At 49.8% G+C, this 18,568-nt stretch overlaps 10 protein-coding genes and 1 non-coding gene across 11 annotated transcripts; 7 read left to right on the top strand and 4 right to left on the bottom strand.

Annotated features, from left to right (window-relative positions):
- Positions 1-50: 50 nt before the first annotated feature.
- Positions 51-769, top strand: BO87DRAFT_382652 (signal recognition particle 14 kDa protein; the record flags this gene model as incomplete). The annotated part of the gene is made up of 3 exons (XM_025624620.1): positions 51-77; positions 153-430; positions 715-769. The coding sequence occupies 3 exons, from the start codon at positions 51-53 to the stop codon at positions 767-769; spliced, it is 360 nt and encodes a 119-aa protein (XP_025484136.1).
- On the bottom strand, positions 672-2,797 carry BO87DRAFT_372772 (uncharacterized protein). The gene has a single exon (XM_025622374.1). The coding sequence runs from the start codon at positions 2,588-2,590 to the stop codon at positions 962-964; it is 1,629 nt and encodes a 542-aa protein (XP_025484135.1). The 5' UTR covers positions 2,591-2,797; the 3' UTR covers positions 672-961.
- A 290-nt stretch (positions 2,798-3,087) lies between these two features.
- Positions 3,088-4,925, top strand: usgS (transmembrane protein UsgS). The gene is made up of 5 exons (XM_025622373.1): positions 3,088-3,219; positions 3,480-3,586; positions 3,647-3,819; positions 3,867-4,272; positions 4,322-4,925. The coding sequence occupies exons 1-5, from the start codon at positions 3,162-3,164 to the stop codon at positions 4,676-4,678; spliced, it is 1,101 nt and encodes a 366-aa protein (XP_025484134.1). The 5' UTR covers positions 3,088-3,161; the 3' UTR covers positions 4,679-4,925.
- Positions 4,926-5,099: 174 nt separating this feature from the next.
- BO87DRAFT_372769 (acetamidase/formamidase family protein) lies at positions 5,100-6,739 on the top strand. Its single transcript, XM_025622372.1, has 5 exons — positions 5,100-5,236; positions 5,297-5,315; positions 5,376-5,664; positions 5,748-6,027; positions 6,087-6,739. The coding sequence occupies exons 1-5, from the start codon at positions 5,162-5,164 to the stop codon at positions 6,663-6,665; spliced, it is 1,242 nt and encodes a 413-aa protein (XP_025484133.1). The 5' UTR covers positions 5,100-5,161; the 3' UTR covers positions 6,666-6,739.
- Positions 6,740-6,995: 256 nt separating this feature from the next.
- On the bottom strand, positions 6,996-8,779 carry BO87DRAFT_412476 (sugar transporter; the record flags this gene model as incomplete). Its single annotated transcript, XM_025626499.1, has 4 exons — positions 6,996-7,244; positions 7,309-7,413; positions 7,466-8,667; positions 8,716-8,779. The coding sequence occupies 4 exons, from the start codon at positions 8,777-8,779 to the stop codon at positions 6,996-6,998; spliced, it is 1,620 nt and encodes a 539-aa protein (XP_025484132.1).
- Positions 8,780-10,094: 1,315 nt separating this feature from the next.
- On the bottom strand, positions 10,095-10,165 carry BO87DRAFT_t32. Its single transcript has one exon. It is a non-coding gene; the product is annotated as a tRNA-Gly (tRNA).
- A 748-nt stretch (positions 10,166-10,913) lies between these two features.
- Positions 10,914-11,360, top strand: BO87DRAFT_393230 (nuclear transport factor 2 family protein; the record flags this gene model as incomplete). The annotated part of the gene is made up of 1 exon (XM_025625050.1): positions 10,914-11,360. One exon carries the CDS (start codon positions 10,914-10,916, stop codon positions 11,358-11,360), a length of 447 nt encoding a protein of 148 aa, XP_025484131.1.
- A 219-nt stretch (positions 11,361-11,579) lies between these two features.
- Positions 11,580-13,533, bottom strand: BO87DRAFT_298306 (putative MFS transporter; the record flags this gene model as incomplete). Its single annotated transcript, XM_025619055.1, has 7 exons — positions 11,580-11,819; positions 11,874-12,132; positions 12,182-12,657; positions 12,714-12,869; positions 12,919-13,281; positions 13,337-13,425; positions 13,476-13,533. The coding sequence occupies 7 exons, from the start codon at positions 13,531-13,533 to the stop codon at positions 11,580-11,582; spliced, it is 1,641 nt and encodes a 546-aa protein (XP_025484130.1).
- A 738-nt stretch (positions 13,534-14,271) lies between these two features.
- On the top strand, positions 14,272-15,917 carry BO87DRAFT_412474 (NAD(P)/FAD-dependent oxidoreductase). The gene is made up of 2 exons (XM_025626498.1): positions 14,272-14,650; positions 14,707-15,917. Exons 1-2 carry the CDS (start codon positions 14,458-14,460, stop codon positions 15,843-15,845), a joined length of 1,332 nt encoding a protein of 443 aa, XP_025484129.1. The 5' UTR covers positions 14,272-14,457; the 3' UTR covers positions 15,846-15,917.
- A 695-nt stretch (positions 15,918-16,612) lies between these two features.
- BO87DRAFT_372765 (uncharacterized protein) lies at positions 16,613-17,238 on the top strand. Its single transcript, XM_025622371.1, has one exon. It carries the CDS (start codon positions 16,903-16,905, stop codon positions 17,167-17,169), a length of 267 nt encoding a protein of 88 aa, XP_025484128.1. The 5' UTR covers positions 16,613-16,902; the 3' UTR covers positions 17,170-17,238.
- A 355-nt stretch (positions 17,239-17,593) lies between these two features.
- On the top strand, positions 17,594-18,568 carry BO87DRAFT_442914 (uncharacterized protein; the record flags this gene model as incomplete). Its single annotated transcript, XM_025628073.1, has 3 exons — positions 17,594-17,640; positions 17,691-18,125; positions 18,165-18,568. The coding sequence occupies 3 exons, from the start codon at positions 17,594-17,596 to the stop codon at positions 18,322-18,324; spliced, it is 642 nt and encodes a 213-aa protein (XP_025484127.1). The 3' UTR covers positions 18,325-18,568.

Raw genomic sequence — 18,568 nt, 5'->3', positions numbered from 1 at the left:
ACATCTCCTTCCACATACCCCGACCACACCTATCGAATCAATACAACACAATGCCCGCACACTTGGGCCACGAGGAGGTACTTCCCTCTCCCCCACAACCACCACTACACCCAACATATCACTCAACTAACACCCACTTCCAAATGGAATAGTTCTTCACCTCCCTCACCAACCTCCTAAACACCACATCCCAGAAAACTCGCGGATCCGTGTATCTCACGCAGAAGCCCCTCCTCAACACCAACAACACCACCACCGAGTCTGCGTCGCAACCATCCATCCTCATCCGCGCGACAGACGGCAACACCAACGCCCCGAACCTCAAGACGGCCGAGGCCAAGAAGAAGGTATCGAAGACGGGATCGGCAGCATCGAAAGTGAAGATCTCGACGGTGGTGAGCCCGGATGATTTGGAGGCGTTCTATGCGAGGTATGCGGAGGTGTGTAAGGCTGGGATGACGGGGTTGAAGAAGAGGGATCGGAAGAAGGGGAAGGCGAAAGGGAAGAAGGAGGGGGGAAAGGTTGTGAAGGGGTGATTTTATTGAATTTTCTAGTTTGGGGGGCATGGGGGGTGGTTGATGGATGGATGCATTATGGGCGTTTGTGGGATTATTCTATTTCATTTCTATTTGATTTAAGGGATTATGCTTCGATGTATATGTTGTAGATATGTTGAATGGGATTAGTTTTCAGCTGATGCTATAGTGTCAATAGATTAACTACTTCGCTAGAATACAGGGGATCAAATTATGGTGCTTGTCCGGGGTGAATCAAATACAGTCCGCCCACAACCGTACAGATGCCGACTAATAAAACAGAAACAATGAGATCATACAAATGCGTCATCGTGGGGAAAGAAAAGACATCAGAGGGAATCGCAGGTGTCATCAGATGCAGAATACAGGAGTATACAAAAAGTGAAGAACGAATGTAGATGGCCAGACAAATGGTTTGATGCAAATCAGTTGGAGTTCTCATCCGCAGACACCCCAGATCGGTCAGGAAGAGGCAAGTCGAAGTCATCCACAGTGTCCTGGGCATGATCAACCTCGTACTCGATCTTCCGGTTCAGTTCCCCCATCGCGGATTCCAAGGCTGGGCCGATGACAATGCGCGCGGCAATGTGGATGAGAACCACAAGTAGCTGGATCGGGGGAACCAGGACCAGTGTGGCGGTTTTATGAATAAGCGACGCCGCATCGTGTTTCTCAGGTCTTGCAACTGCCAAAGACGATGCAGGCGGCATAGGAGACACTTCGCGCTCACGGGATGCTTTGGAGCGTCGGCGGAATTCGATGCTCATGCTGCTGAGGTTGGGGTTCGAGTCGGTCGTTCCGGTGCGGGATGCGACTGGACGTTGAATGTCAGGGACTATGGTCGGAGTCGGCTTCACTTCGCGCTCGTGGAAGGCTCCAGGCATATCGTGCGATGCGGACGACAAGTCATCCCAGCAGTCGACATACACTGATAGTCTGTCTCTCGAGCGCTCTATTTCTTGGAAGGGCTGTTCTTCAGGCGGCGAATGAGTGTCACTGTGGTCAGATTGGAATTGCTCAGTACCCTCGGTCGATGTAGGCGTAGAGCAGGCGTCAAGTTCGGGTAATGTAGATAACGATGGTCCAAGGGAGTGGAAGGATTCAACGCTCGATGAAAACGTTGTTTCAGGATCAACCTGTTGTTCGGATTTGTCTTCAAACCTTGCCAGCAAGGTCTGGAAATTCTGTTCGGGTTCTGGGTCTGGGCGCTTGGGTGAATCCACCTGTTCGAATGTCTGAGGTGCTTCCGGAGTCTCATTGTCATCCGGAATAGTCTCCAAGATAGTACTGTTACTGGCACTGTTACTGGCCTTGGTCGAAAAGCCGCTGTCATCCGTCGCCTCGCCATCCGTGTCTTCCCCGGCACTGACTGGGTCTTTTGTGAGGTCCTCCTTCGACTTGGACAGTCCGTGGTAGTAGACTGAACTGATTGGGGCACTTTCGCGACGACCTTTGGGTCGCCATGCCCTCTTCCTCCTGGGCGCTTTAGCCTCCTCTGGTATCTCAACAGTGAAACCTCTCTTGAAGGGGCATGGTGTCACTTCGTAACGGAGGACCCTGGGCAGAACATTTTTCATCTCCGTGACTAAGACCTTGTTGTCGTCGGTGTCGGCGGGGAGTTCGATGCGATAGTACGTCAGAGGGCGAATGCGCAAGACAAAGGTTGATTCGCCGTCGACACACCAACATTGCGAGTTCTTAAGGATGGCATGAACGACATTGCCGCACTTGAGGAAGACAGTAAGGCCATGGACATTCTCCAGGCGAAGCGGGCCGAGAGCGACCGTTCGTTCAGTAGGGGACCTCCAAGGAAGAGTCTCAACGGTATCAACGGGATAGTCGAAGTCGGAGGGCGCAGTACTGGAGGGGATTGGGGCGAGCGCTCTAGGGGCAAAATGGACGACTTTGGCAGAAGGGTGGTAGAAGAGATCGTTCTCCGAGGGCCTCAGCGACTCGGATTGCCGCCGGGGTCGGGTAATCAGTTTGGAAGGAAGAGTCGCAGACCGGCGAAGGGATTGGGTCTGGGGTAGTGGCGCATCCGAGGTATCAGACATTCTCGATCATGGGGATTAAGGAAGGTGAGAAAGGAGATGGATTACATTGAAAACTGTATAAGGGACAGGATTAGGTAGGATATAGATGGAAAAGATAGCAAATGAATGCGAATAGGAAGGGATAAGGAAAGACGATCAGCAGGGGGGGGTGTGGAATGAGGTCAAACGAGAGACGAGAAGCTGGGGTGGTGAGATAATGGACGGGGGAATTCCCAGCGAGTGACCCTTCCCAACTTGGTTCGAACTCAATAAATTCATGGCAAAAGTATGCAATTGCCCCAATCGGGTCTAACCCAGCGGGGACTGATCGTGGCCTGAGGCATTCATGCACCGGTCACCTGCCCTACGCCGCAGAGTGGGGCCGGCGGCTGATGGCCTAGCGTCTGGCGGTTACTCAGCCAGTCGGAATTGATCGCTATCGTACCCGCGCGTCATTCCTTTGCATTATGTGGTTGCCTGTGGCTGTTTCCCCCTCGGCAGCCAACGCACAACTATAAATAGTACGATGCTCCCTTTCTGCTAAACGGTCCCTGATCTTCAAAAGTACTCGAGAGACTCTTGGGTGTGCATCATGGGAAACTTCGATCATAACGCCGTGATTCGTGGTGCTCAGCTGACGGTGGTTGCCAGTAAGTCCGGCCCCTTTTGCCTGCTCGAGTTCTTGGACTCCCAGTAGCCAATGGCTGCGCGACTTCTTTCGCCTTGCGTAAAAGGGGGAGCGGCAGATGTGGGATTATAGGGGTCTGCGTGGTGCTGAATGTCAATGGCTCAGCACGGCCGAGTTCCCTAGTTCCATGATCGACAGCCATGGCTGGCTAGCTACCCGCATGGTTCATGGGGGAAACACGGCACGAGTACTACTTTACCCGCTGCTAACTTAGCTGGACAGCCGTCCGCGCATTGCGGAACCCCGATCTCTTCAAATACGACCACTTCCGGCAGGCTGCCTTTGCTGTCGCTGTCGGTGTGGGTGTCGAGCTCCTCATCCAGATTCCCGTATGTGACTATCTTCTAGCTACCCGCTTGACAGCTTCGAGACTGACAAAGCGGCTATAGATCATTGCACTAAAGATAGGACTTTGGTTCATCTCATGGATTGTCGACCTCGAGAGTGTCACTTGGGACGATTCCCTCATTGAGGGTCTCGACTTCCTCTCCAAGTCTGTCCTTCATGTCCCCTTCCTCATCATGTCGTTGATGCGGTACATCACTCCGACATTGGATGAAATGTAAGCCAACTATCCCTACACGCAGTGAGCACGTGCTGATTGATTAGCTTCATGGAATCGTTGAAATGGGTGGACACGACCTATGTCGATAAGCACAAGGCAGAGGACCCGAGCACTCTGCGTGCCATGTACTACCCGAACCTCTCCATGTACAACGCCGGTGAAGGCAAGGTCAAGTCCACTGCGCCGAAGAAGTCGGCCAAGGAAAGAATCATGGTGTTCCTTAGGAGGTCCGGCCAGAGAGCCGCCCTGCTCCTGGGCGTGTCCATCTTGTCGCTTGTGCCTGTTGTCGGACGCTTTGCCACTCCAGCAGCTTCCTTCTTCGCCTTCAAGGATGCTGTGGGCACTACCCCTGCGGCTGTCATCTTCGGAGCCGGTTTTATCTTCCCGAAGAGCTACGTTGTTTCCTTCCTGCACAGCTTCTACGCCTCCCGTACCCTGATGCGCGAGATGGTAAGTCCTCAGCCACATTATCGATAAAACCATCCTAATGGACAACCAGCTCGACCCCTACTTTAGCCGCGTTCCCTTCACCCCCGAGCAGAGAAACCGCTGGTTTGCCGACCGCCAGGGCGTCCTGTTTGGTTTCGCCTTTGCCTTTACAATTGTGCTGAAGACTCCCTTCATCGGAGTCCTCCTGTACGGCGTTGCGCAAGCCGCCACGGCATACCTCGTCACCAAGGTCACAGACCCCCCGCCGGCCCCGTCCGAGAAGGAGGGCTTCGCAGAGACCCAGGTGACCTGGAAGAACAAGCACGAGTTCCTGCGCCTGTCGCTGGACAATATCGACCAGCTGAACAAGGCTCCAGAGGAGGAAAAGCCCAAGGCGCCCGAGTTGCCGGGTCGGAAATTCGAGTAAGCGAGCAGCCAAGGGATGAGTCGTTCGGAGGAGTGGAATTCAACGTACAAAAGTTGGTTATGGAAACCGAGACTGTACACTTAGGTTTTCTGCATAGTGCATGCATGCATTGCACGCACCTTATTTTTTAAGGTTCGGGATTATTATCGTTATCATAGACTCAAAAGACAGCCGTGGAATCAAAGCATATCCTTTTCCCCGCTGATAAGCGCGTCAGCCCTGATAAGATAACCGGAGCATGGGGGGATTTCCGTAATTTCTATTCGGTCTGGTGATAAACAAAGTTGGACCAGTTCGTGAGGGGAAGTTTCGGGTGCCATGAATTGAGGGGTTGGTTGCATCGCTTTAGTTTGGTTTATCTGGTAGTATTAATGAGTGGTTCCCACGTTGAGGGGAAGTTTGTCCCCTCTTACCTCTTCCCACCTAATTCATCCATCTATCAATTAGTATCACAATCATCATCATTATCAGCACGAATTCACCATGGGCCACAAGAAGATCCGCACAGCTCTCTCAGTCGATCTGAACAAGCCAGCTTGGGAGCAGCCTGGCCTCCACGTAAGTTCATAAACAGTGTAGAAGCAAAGTAGTAGCACTAACCTTCATTCTCCTCTATAGAACAGATGGCACCCAGACGGTACTATTCCACCCCCCCTCTATACCACTCACCCCTCTAATATATAATGGAAATCGGCAGTCCCCTCCTACGCCAAAATCGCCAACAATGAAGTAGTCAAAATCGAATGTCTCGACTGGACCGGCGGGCAAATCGAAAACAACGACTCCGCCGACGACATCAAGAACGTCGATCTCACTCAGATCCACTACCTCTCCGGCCCATTTGAAATCGAGACCGCAGAGCCCGGCGATGTCCTCCTGGTCGAGATCCAAGATGTGCAGCCCTTTGAGGACCAGCCGTGGGGATTTACGGGTGTGTTTGAGAAGAGTAATGGGGGTGGGTTTTTGGATGAGATTTATCCGGAAGCGTAAGATATCCTCTTTCTCTTTTCCTTTTAAACTCGGTCTGTGTGGGAGAGTAAAGATAGCTGATGGTGGTGGATATGTGCAGCGCAAAAGCCATCTGGGACTTCGAAGGCATCTTCTGCTCCTCGCGCCACATCCCGCACGTGCGATTCGCGGGCCTCATTCACCCCGGTATACTGGGGTGCGCTCCATCGGCTGAGGTCCTGGCGGAGTGGAATCGTCGTGAAGGGGAGCTCATCGCGGCGAATACTACCCTTGGACGGGACGTTGCGAAGCCTCCAGAGCCGAAGAGTGCGCATGCGGGTAGTGCAACGGACGAGGAGCTGAAGGCGAAGATAGCGAAGGAGGGGGCGAGGACTATTCCTGTATTAATCCCCATCCCCATCCTCCCCCTACACCCCCACAAATACTAACAAGAGTACAGGGTCGTCCCGAACACGGCGGCAACTGCGACATCAAGAACCTCTCGCGAGGCTCAAAAGTCTACCTCCCCGTACACGTCCCCGGAGCGAAGTTTTCCGTGGGAGATCTACACTTCAGTCAAGGCGACGGGGAGATCTCTTTCTGTGGGGCGATTGAAATGGCAGGGATAATCACGCTCAAGTTCACTGTCCTCAAAGGGGGTATGGAGAAGATGGGCATGAAGTCTCCCATTTTCCACCCGGGGCCTGTGGAGCCTCAGTTCGGTCCGGGGAGATATCTCACGTTCGAGGGATTCTCGGTGGATGAGAAAGGCAAGCAGCATTATCTTGATGCGACTGTTGCGTATAGACAGACTTGCTTGAGGGTGATTGAGTATTTGAGACGGTATGGATATAGTGATTATCAGATTTATTTGTTGTTGAGTTGTGCGCCGGTGCAGGGACATATTGCGGGATTGGTGGATATTCCGAATGCGTGTACGACACTGGGGGTGCCGATGGATATCTTTGATTTCGATGTTAGGCCGGAGGCGGAGGTGGTGAGGTTGGATATGGGGAGTTGTGCGTTTAGTTCGAAGTAGTGGGTGGTAGTTAGGTGGAATGGAGTTGTAGGGAGGGAGTATGTGGTGTTTGGGGGTGGGTTGTGGAAGCTTGGGTAATTGGAAGTTGTACGTTGGGATGCAGGCCAATTCTACTTGATGCACTGAAAGGTCAATGTCCAATGAATTTCAAGTCGAGAGTAAATATTGAACTGAATTGAGCAATATCCTATCCCAGACTAAGAGCTTATACAATGCCATAATGTAAGCTTATCAAAGAATTGGTATTGCACTGCTACATTGCGAATGGTCCTGTGTACATATATAGATCACTATATTCTACAAGCAGTTGTCTCAAAGATAGCTTGTATGTCAGACCACCCGATTGTCGCTCTGATTCTCTGCCATCCTCCGATAAGTCGATGCAGTAGCAATCCGCGCTCTCTTCCCCCAGATTAGCAGGGGAATTGGAATCGCATAGATGAAAAATGCCACGACTGCAATCAAGATATGCAGGTTCTGCATACCCATTCCATTAACCCAAGGTGTCAAAGTGAAAAGAACAATGACAGCGATCACATTTCGCATGAAGACTACGCCGACCAGAGTGTCGCCAACGATCTATCATACATTTGCGTTAGATGCCAGATTATACTTACTCAAAGAGGACACTCGATGTACTCACATCCTGATAGCAATCCATAAGATATGATAGTGAGATACCACTGCTGCAAGAAAGAACAAACCCAAAGAAACCATAGCCAAGTGCTAGTACAACCCAGTGAGAGCCCTATGAGGAAATTAGCATAATACTGGAAATGTATGGGGTACTGGGAACGTACATAGGCAAGCCCAAGTCCAAACATCAGTATAGATCCTGGACCCAAAGCTATTATAGGGAGCGAAAGCCAAAGTCGCATCTCCGGCTCGTATATGCCGTTGTTTCTCTTCGAAAGCCAAAGGATGGACTTGTCACTCAGATAGCCTGAGATTGGAAAGCCTAACAGGCTGCCAATAAAAGGGGCAACATTCATCAAACCGATACCGACTGAACTAAAATTATATGGCGGAAGAATCATATACGTCGCTTGTAGAGATGTCATGATTGCGAACCAGCACAGGGTGGAGCCATATGTAAGTGCAGTATATGTCACTGCTGGAAAAGTAAATAGAATGACAACTGGCTGCCACACATGAGGCCATATAGATTCATCAGACGGTGTGACGAGGGCCATTCTCTGAAGGTAGGGCTTTGGCTCGCTTCCAGGCCGCGGTGTGGCACATATTTCCACGGACCGTTCAAATCCCTTCTTGTCATCAGATGACAGTCTTCCTTTAGAAGCCTGAGAGCACTCAGGTCCTTCTACACCAGATGTCTGCACACCTGGGATAAGTTCCTGGGCATTCAGAATAGGAATAAACTTCGATTCTTCGAAAAGAAAGATCACACAAAGTAGCATGACGGCGAAGAATATCACACACCACCACCATCCCCAGCGCCAGCCTTGGGATTCCACGACGTATCCTGAGGCGACAGGTCCCAGAAACGCTCCGACTGACTGGAAGAGCACGAATAATCCGTTCATGGTGGCATGTTGGTGGACAAAGAAAAGATCTGCGACAGTCATCTGTACGATGATCTCGCTGATAGCACCCCCCAGGCCGGAGATCAGCATCCCTCCGATATAGTCACCGAAGGTATAGGTTTTAGCATTCCACACGCTCGCAGCCAGCTGCAACGCCGAGGAAAAGATATAGATAGGGCGGCGGCCATATTTTCGAGCGAGAGGAAGCAGGAAGAAGCACCCCACAGCAAGACCACCGTAATTGGTCGCTGTACCGGCATTGAGCTGGTCTACCGTGAAGCCAAGCTCTGTTTCCATCGCACCCCATGCGGTAAAGCCAATGTCTAGCTCCACGAAGGTGAAGAGTACAAATAGACTAACAAAAGTATAGTTGAGAGCCTTCCGTGCCTTGGACCAGTTAAGAGGATCATCCGGGTCGTCAGAAGGAGTAGGGAATAGGACCACACTACTGCCGTGTACTTCCTGTGGTCAGTCCTGTACATGCACTCATCAGAAATAGCTCTTACTATCTTCGAGGGTGACAGTTCCCGGAGCCCAGATGGGCTCCTGCTCACTCTGACCATTCGACATTCCAAATTTGATGTTAAGGCAAGTCAAGTTCCCCGTCGTGATGCAGCCACCGAAGCGTGGGACACACAGATCTTATCATTATATTCACGTCCCGCAGTATCTCCCCCCTTGTACTTCTCCTCCATTTCAGCGACGCTTAGAAACGAGGCTTATCGCTCGGGAATGCAGGAGAGTACTCAGAGATAACAACCCGTTGGAGTTCTTCATGCGGGGTTGCCAAGCGGAGAAAAGCAAGTACCGATAATGGCTCAATATTTGATGGCTATTAGTGGCTATCATAATGCATCATGTGGTCCTATCACAGACTATCATTTTGCGGAAGAAGAGTTTTGCATAACAGCTCGACAGATAATTTCGGTAAAGGTGCAAGGAGTGATTCCGGCATCTAGCCAGTGGTATTAATGCCGGTGAGACCCTGAGTCCAGACAAATGGAAGCCCTTCAAATGCAAGTTCGTAGTATCTGGAATAGATAAAGCAAGTGCACGGACTGTTGGTCTTACTCAATGAAGAAAGTCTTGCCGGTACTTTGCTCGGGAGGTGGGTGTGACCATTCAGGATGCAGATGCATGTATATAGGTGCATGATGGTGATCGCTAAACAATTCGCTGCGGTTCAAGCTTGAACATTAAGAAGTCTGCACGTGTCGGACTAGATGAGATCCATAATATCAACCATGTATTCCCTTTTCTATGATCATTTTTTTCATCTTTGAATAGAGGGCGTGATAACATTGTCAGGCTGGTTTGCAGTAGTGTCGGCATAACTTCGCATCACGGTTACTAACCAAGCTCATACAGACTGCTCCATGAAGTCTCCTTTCATCATAAGGTTGGCTGATAGCAACCAGTGTGCAGCTAGATGATGTCGTTCACTGGCGATGAAGACTGTTGTGGTTTAGGCGTGATAGCCAGGCGAGTAGATGATAATTATGTCAGGTTGTCAGAGATGGAAGGAGTTAGTATGTTGACAGTCCATCGCCATGATAAGGCTCTCTCGATCTCGCCCGTTTCGCACGGATAAGGACGCAGTCGTTAAAGTGTGCGTCGACCTGCCTTATTGGGCAAACATTATATATTGGGGCTAAAAGAAAGGAAAAAATCGGAGAGACAGGCTGCTTCTTCTCTGCGGAGAAGCACCTTGACATGGAGATGATAGAAAATATGCGACGGGAAACCGAATATGACGATAAGATGCATAATCGATGGAAATGTTAATTACGATAAAGTTAGGTTCTTCAAGTTGCATGTGTCTAACAGAAGACAATAGAGGAGTAAGTTGGGGCGGCAAGGAAAATTTGCAAAAAGAAAAAGATAGTGCATCATCCGTGAATCGAACACGGGCCTCATCGATGGCAACGATGAATTCTACCACTAGACCAATGATGCTGAAGCGGCTAACCACTGCGTTATCTGATTCGCTGCTTGTATTTTCCGTCCCTTTATTAATCTAAGAGCGAAGGGTGTCGATGCTCTGCATACCAAGGTACTGTGTTGATAACTTGAAGTACATCGCAGTCTCAGTAGTAATTAATTTTCTACGACTCTACAATGCTCTATTATGTCTCCTACCAGAAATCATCTTTTCTTCATCCGAGGTACCTGGTGCTACAGAACCATATCCTATTCACAATGGCTACCATAAGAATCATGATGAGTCTTACCCAAGCACCAATGATTTCTATTCTAAGCTAAACCGGCCGGATAGCACCCATGCACGGGATTGCTTTATCAGCAAATAATATATCCATGACCATCATATAGATTCATATATGTTTTCTATGAGGGTATACACCTCTCCCCTGTTCTTCCAAGAGTAGTCTTGCAAATTGTGTTTCAGCCTCGTCTGAACTACAGACGCTACCCTATACTACCAGGACATAAGCGCACAGCAGCATCAAGAAACCCATTATAAATCAACAACAAACGAACACCAAAATACCCCAATCAGCACATCCCAAAACTCCTCGTCATACTGAGTGAGAATGATAACCACAAATCAACACCACATATAAAACATCCCTACCTAGATCCCACCCCCCAATCCTACACAATGTTGAACAGCAACCAGAACCATCATCTACCTTTACTACCATAGCTCTCAAATTGACATCCATCCATCCCACCCCAAGAAACAATGTCCAACACCAATACCACCACCAACCAAGCCATCCTCGCTGCCAAATCCTGGCTCCAAGACTTCCACTCCCTAGGCGACCAACTCAACCCCGACACCGCCGTCCCCAAATTCTACACTCCAGACTGTGAGATGAGATTTCCAGGCCATGCTCCAATTAAGGGTCACGAAGCAATTATCAACTTCTTCAAAGAGCAGTCCACGATCCTGGAGAGCATGAAGCATACTATTGGCCATGTGGACGTTCTTCCTGATCGCATCTATCAGGAGGCGACCATCGACTATGTTTTGAAAGGTGACGAGGAGAAGAAGGTGGTTAGTGTTCAGGGTATGGCGATCTTTGGGAAGAGGGCGGATGAGGATAAGATGAGGTTTTTCACGGTCTATTTGGATACGAGTCCTTTGGTGGAGAGGGTTAGGGTTGTTACTGGTGCTAGGGAGAAGTGAGATGGGGTAGTATAGACGTGTTTTGGAAATCATCAACTTATGATATGTGCTGACTATGCGAAACCTCCTAGGCTGTGGTGTTCGCATTGAATTTAGATGTTGCGTGCTCTTGCTTATTGACAAAGTCTCAGTGTGTCTAGCTAATAAACATACACGTTACAATGATATAATGCAATCATTCATAAAGTTCATTTAACAAACAGAAAACTGGCCATGTTCCTACTGACGTCCTGTTTCCGCCAAAAACTTCTCATACCGAGGCTTACACTTCCGCCGCCAATCCTTGCCCCAGATTATCATCGGAGCACCCGCGGCCATGGACAGGACAACCATGATACCATAGAAGGTAAATGTCCAGCCGTAGTTGGTGCCGTCGATGAAATCTTGCACCGTAAAGGAGATGACAAAATTGATTATGGATGAACAGCAGGCCAGTACAATGACGAGCTCGCCAGAAATCTGATTCGAGAGGATTAGCCACCAAGTCCAGGATCGCGGATGTAAATGACTTACCTGTTCAAAGCACTCCATCGCGTAGGCGGTTGCGATACTGGTGGCAGAGACCTGCTGAGCAATCATGCAACATAGGCCAACTGCAATGGACATCCAGTGAAGGCCCTTGGTAGCACCCCAGCCGTAGACGAAATAGCCAACCGCGGCAAGTACAAGGGGAATACAATACGTCCATAAACGCATCTCGGGCTCCTTATAACCCTTGTTGCGACGTGCCAGAAAGACGACAACCCAGTCGGACAGTGATCCAATACCCATGCTATAAGAGGGTCAGCATTACACATGAGAGTATCAGGCTAAATACATACCCAAGAGAGTTACCAACTAGTGCTGCCAAGAAGATTAGGCCAGCAGAGCCAGCGCTCCAGTTATAAGGTGCCTCCGTCATGATCTCAGAGATGGTATTAAACGAGACAATACCGGCAGTGCAGCCAAATGCAAATTGGATACCAGCTAGAAGAATATTGGGAAACGCGAAGAGAAAGAACGGGCGTCGGAAGTACTGGTACCAAGTTGTGTTGTCGTCTTTGAAATAGTGAACTGGAGACATCTTCTGGAGGTAGGTTCGCGGAGGCATGTCAATCTCCCCGACAGTGCGGCTTTCCACGACGGACATTGGCGGTTCAACCTTGGAATCCTTTTCCTCCGCCGTTGGGGTGCCAGATGGAGTGCGGGAAGTCTCGTTCTCGCCTTTGGTGGCTCGCTGAGGTGTCACACCCGAAAAGCGATACCTCGGGAACATGGTGTCATCAAAAGTAAAGATGAATAGAAGAATCAAAACAGCCTATAGAGGTTTAGCTGGCTAATTGCAGCAGAGAAATTAGGTGCGAGGGCACTGACACATGCTATGGACACGATGGGCATGCTCCATCTCCAGCCAATGCCGTCAGAAATGTAACCGCCACAGATCAGCCCGATAATAGATCCGAGTTGCTGGAAGAAAATGTAGATCGACAGCATTCGGCCGCGCTCATGAGTGAAAAACACGTCGAAAATCTATGCTCTGTTAGCGTACGGAAGCGAGCATATTAGAAACATAGCATACAGTCAGCTGGATCAAAGCCTGGTAGGCTGCAGTTCCGATCCCGTTGATCACCATCATAATGTAATACTGCGAAACACCCTCATAGAAGCCACCCCAGATACCACTTCCAAGGACGAACAACAGACTAAGTATATAGACAATCTTGCGTCCGTACCTCATGGCCGTGGGGATCCAAATAATATTGAAGAAACCCAGCATAAGATAGTTCAAAGCGGAGCCACCGTTCATATTGTTCAGGCTCACGCCCGTATCATCGGATATAGTTGTCCATGCCGCACCCCAGTTGTTCTCCCCAAATGAGTTAACGCATGCATACATGGAGATCAAGAACAGGGTCCAGTATTTCTTGTAAAGAGGCCAATTCTATCATGGGTCAGCACAAACTGTGTGGAAGAGGTTGCTTTCATCTGCTACCCACCAAAGGATCAGCTGAAAAGGATGTAGGCTGAGGAATAAGGAGGACATCCTGCTTTCCAGCATGAGCTACATCTCTCAAGCTCCCCGTTGCTGAGTTCGATGTCAGTACCGATTAACTGTAGCTTATAGGAAGAGCCTACCATCAACCAGGTACACCGTTCCTGGAACATCGGTATCTATAACGTCAGAGCGAGCCATTTTGGCTTTGTGAGTCAATAGGGAAGCAGCAAGACAGCCATGAGGGGGGTTGAAGCGTCTTTTAAGGCTGGTTACTATCTACTAGCGGCCACAACCATGCTAGACCTGCGTACGAGCTGGTCGAAGTATATAGAGCCCTCCAAGACCCCATTTTGGCGTCCGATTGGATGGTTATCCCGAGCGTATCAGTATGGCCAAGCACGATAACAGGGGATGATCATTCGCCTACTCTCGTCTGCCACGCTCTCACGAAAGCCAGCGGCAAAATAATTAGAACCGGCTGAATGGAGCATAACCGAGGTGATAAGGTAGGGGTGGAGACGAAGAGACACGAGGAGTATTGCGAAGATAGTCAGTCACAGATAAGTTAAGTCATGGAGGAAGCCCCAAACGAAAGGTTATCTGAGCGGTTGATATCGATTAAGCCTGCCGAGGCGGAGGAAAATGCGGAGAAGCTGCATGCTTTCGCCGGTTTGACATGGCTTGAAGTCGGTATCATCCGCACGCAAGTGGGTCATTGCTGTAGACGACCCTGATAGCGTCCACGGAAAAATCCCGGACGATCATTGACGCGAGTATTCCCATGTATCTGGGGGTCATGAATGGATGATGGATGAGAAGACCGAGTGATATGAAGACCCCAAGGAAGGTCCAACCGGGACGCTAATCTAAATCGGGAACCCCGGCACGGACACAATTCTGTGGCCTGCTTTGAGTTGCTTCCATCTTGCCGGGACTTTGGACTCTGGATAAGGCCCAGCCAGGTCCCCATTGTGCCCAATGCTGGCAGTTAGTTGGCACTCAGTGGATACCGTCTGATGTAAAGGCGCCGTTGAAATACGGCCTCGTTGCCCTTCCACATCAACATCGTTGCAACATATTAATTCCTCAATACTCTCGAGTCAAACAGAATTACCAGTCACCATGGCATCCTCTACAGTAACCCATGATTCTACCATTCTCGTGGTGGGAGCGGGTGTTTGGGGTTGTTCTACTGCTTTGCATTTGGCTCGCCGCGGATACAAGCATGTCACAGTTCTAGACCCCTACACGATCCCATCCGCAATCGCAGCCGGCAATGATATCAATAAAATCATGGAACACAAGGAGCCCAAAGGTATGTTTGCAATGTCCACCTGATGCCCATTTTTCTAAACCTAACAACTTCGACAGCAGGTGAAGAAACGCCGCGCAGCATTGCGTTCGCGACGTGCACACGTGCCGCTCTGAAAGCCTGGAGGACGGATCCTGTTTTCAAGCAGTACTTCCATGAGACTGGTGTCATAGTATCTGGTCATACCCCTGCACTCATTGAGCACATTCGCAAAGATGAGATTGAGTGTTCTGATGCAGACTTTGTCGAATTGAAGACGGCAGAAGACTTCCAAAAGACAATGCCTCCAGGTGTTCTTACTGGCGATTTTTCCGGCTGGAAGGGCTGGTTGAACAAGTCGGGTGCCGGATGGATTCATGCCAAGAAAGCCATGATTTCTGCGTACACTGAAGCCAAGCGTCTTGGAGTCAACTTCATCACCGGGTCTCCCCAAGGGAACGTTGTATCACTAGTGTACGAGAACGGAGATGTGGTTGGAGCTAAAACGTCCGATGGAGTCATTCACCGAGCAGACCGAACCATTTTGGCTGCCGGTGCCGGAAGCGACCGTCTTCTGGACTTCAAGAAACAGCTGCGTCCTACTGCCTGGACGCTCTCTCACATCCAGATGACCCCGGAAGAGGCTAAGTTGTACAAGAATCTACCCGTGCTGTTCAATATTGCAAAGGGGTTCTTCATGGAGGCTGACGAGGATAAGCACGAACTCAAGATCTGTGACGAACATCCTGGATACTGTAACTTCATTCCGGACCCGGCGAGATCTGGCGAGATCAGAAGCATCCCATTTGCAAAGCACCAAATTCCCCTTGAGGCGGAAGCTCGCGTCAAGGACTTCCTGCGGGATACCATGCCACATCTGGCCGACCGTCCACTAGTGTTCGCCCGTATCTGCTGGGATGCCGATACGGTAGATCGTGCCTTTTTAATCGATAAACATCCTGATCAACCTTCACTGTTGGTTGCTGTGGGGGCATCTGGGAATGGAGCTATGCAAATGCCCACTATTGGAGGTTTCATCGTGGATGCACTGGAGGGTCATCTGCAGGATGAGCTGAAACATGTTGTTCGGTGGAGACCAGAAATGGCGGTCGACAGAGACTGGAAGTCGACACAGAACCGATTCGGAGGACCAGATGCAGTTATGGACTTCCAGAAGGTTGGCGAAAATGAATGGACCAAGATCAAGAGCCGGCTATAGATGAGCTGGTATGTATGCGAGCGGAATGTAAATAGTGGTTTGACCTTGAGAACGCATATGGTTATACCTTCCACGATTACTCCTCTCCCTCAGAGGAAACTATGATTTGTTGGCCTAGTAAGCACACACACTCAATCAGGATAAGTTAGTCTGGGATGATGGGGTGTGTATTGCCTCGAGATATAGAGATCTTGGTTGGGTAGACATCAGGGAAACCTTGCTCATCAAAGGGGTTTGAAAAATTTGGTGTTGGTGAGTTCATGATAGTGGTGCTTGGAAGAGTGACCAGGCTTGGGCTCCCGATTGTTATTCAAATAGACGAACAATCTGTGCTCAACAAAGATGGGACGTGGCTTTGCAAATCACCTTGGAACAACAAGGATTTCGAGATGGCTTGTGTTCCCAATGATTCTATGAGTCCCGGGAGATAGTGCCCGCAACAGCGGAAGCAATGTTGCCAGCAGGTCTAGGGCCTTGAATGTATGGCGCATTCTTTTACGGAAAGCCACAGATCGCTGGTTGTGTCTCTGAGAATAGGTCCTCACATTAGGCATGAGTGCGCCCCAGCTGAAGCGCTGTGAAGCCACTGAGAGCTCTCGATGTGAAGTTCTTGGTGGTGTCAGAGTATGCTAACCATATCGAATGACAAATATAGACGTCAAATTTAAATCGTGGCTGATTAACTAGGAACCATTCACCGAGACTCTGTAATGACTAATATTTAACTCTCTTTTCCGCATCAACTTTCCCCCTCCCGAACATACTCAGCATCATCCAAGATCTTGCTTTTGCTTTGGCAACAATATCTTTCTCATCAACACAGTCGCCGCTACAATGGATAGACCAAGAGCAGCACCAGACTCCTCCACCCCGGCTGAAGAGCAGGCCGACATTCTAGACATCTTTGTATATCACAGAAAGTTCCATACAGTCATTTCACAGCTGTTCAGTTTGGTTGATTGTTACTTCCTAGGGCTACCGTGAAGTCGTCCCCGAATGGACTGACGACCCCAGAGCTTTTGAAGGATGGTTTCTCCCCGGTACTGGGGAATGGTACATGGCACGCAGCTATGGGATTACCGACCCTACGCTGGTCCTTATAGGGACTAATAATAGTGGAGAGATGGGCTATATCATTACAGCTAATGGACGGTACTATTCCGGACATCTTTTAGTCGACTATATCTTCGAGATAACGGCACCGAAGACATGGCCGGATATCCTGGACGTTATGAGGGCGAAGGGTATAATGGGGCTGAAGATGAAGGAGCTTAAGCCTGTTGAGCTGCCTGATGATGATGATCTACCAGCGCCGAGGGTCTGAGAAGGGGATGGTGTGTTTGTTTCTGTCGGCCAGGACGCTCCTGCTAAAAGCAGACAAGATGAATGAGGCCCGTTTAGGAAATATACGGACATCTTCGAATTGCACGGAAGATCTATCATTGTAGATACGTAGAGAATTATTCAGATAGGTAATCATTCTCATTTGCTCAAAATGACAACAGAAGTTCTTTCTCCGTGGCTCAATGGCCGTATCGACTTACGTGCTGCGTACACTTTCCCACGTGGCACGATTCTGGCGTGGCTGCGGGATATAACAGAGCATCCGGAGATGTATGGGGTGCCCACTGAGGACGTGACCGAGCTGCTGTTGATTCAGCAGGATATCCTTAGACTTCGGTAAGCAAGTGAGGTATAACCAACCCTTTGTTGAGCCTTATGGACTGACGTCTACCGAAGTCACCCCGATGGGCCCGACTACCTCGTTCCTCCTCCCCCCCAGAGCATCGCCCGTGTTAACAATCCGAGCTGGCCCAATGCGGGCTCACCTATTCTTATAGATAGGTTGACTTACGACAAAGTGCCATACTGGGCGCTTCCGGACCTTCTTGGCCTATTCATGAGCAAGCTTGGACGGAGTCCCGCTGGAGCAAATAAAAGGAACTTTTACCTTCCACTCACCGCGGTTTATGGAATGTGGTGTAAGAAGCTCATTGGAGAAGGGGTTACGCCATACGTTTTCCAATGTACGTGGAATGAGGAGGGAGACTTTTTCCTCGGTGCCTCGAGAGGAGCATACAGTCTTCATTCAGAGCGACCCTGGCTAGCCGTCGTCGACCGTGCCCGATTTGGCGTTATCAAGTCTGAGCCATTAACGTTGGCCGGCTGGTCATTGGCCCGATCACCTTGCATGGAGTGCAGAAAGAAGAAGGATGGAACGCCATTTGGACGTTGCGCCGAGACATACCCTTTCTGCAAGCTCCTCAAAACCTGTGGGAAGTGACAAGCCGAGAAGGTATATGGTCTCGCTTTGTCCAGGCCGTACTTGTCTTCTCCTCACTATGACGATCGACTATCTGGGCCGATCTGGGCGAGGTTATGGAAGCCTTGTTTGAACTGCAAAGAGCTCATCAGAATTCACGGTGGCAAGTACGAGAACTTCCTCGTTGCCACTGGAAGTGAAGGCGCTCCGCCCTAATTGCTCGATCGACGGCTAGCCAGGTCGCGAAAGACCTTGGATATGTCTGTAAAAGGTCCCACCTGTGCCTATTGACCGGGTCAGGTGTCTTGAGGGAGAAGGAAAGAAAATACCTGATCCCGGTAGGGGCCTCACTCCATCCGTGGAGTGGGTAGCCATCCTTTGTGGCCTGACACACCCAAAGGACCTACCACCGTCTCGCGGAAAGCAAACCGCGTTACCAAACTCCGACGGAGAATGTTGA

The sequence above is a fragment of the Aspergillus neoniger genome (genome assembly GCF_003184625.1).
Source record: "Aspergillus neoniger CBS 115656 unplaced genomic scaffold BO87scaffold_3, whole genome shotgun sequence".
NCBI classification, from domain to species: domain Eukaryota; kingdom Fungi; phylum Ascomycota; class Eurotiomycetes; order Eurotiales; family Aspergillaceae; genus Aspergillus; species Aspergillus neoniger.
Note: the sequence above shows the minus strand (reverse complement) of the source record. Positions and strands in the feature narration are given on the sequence as shown.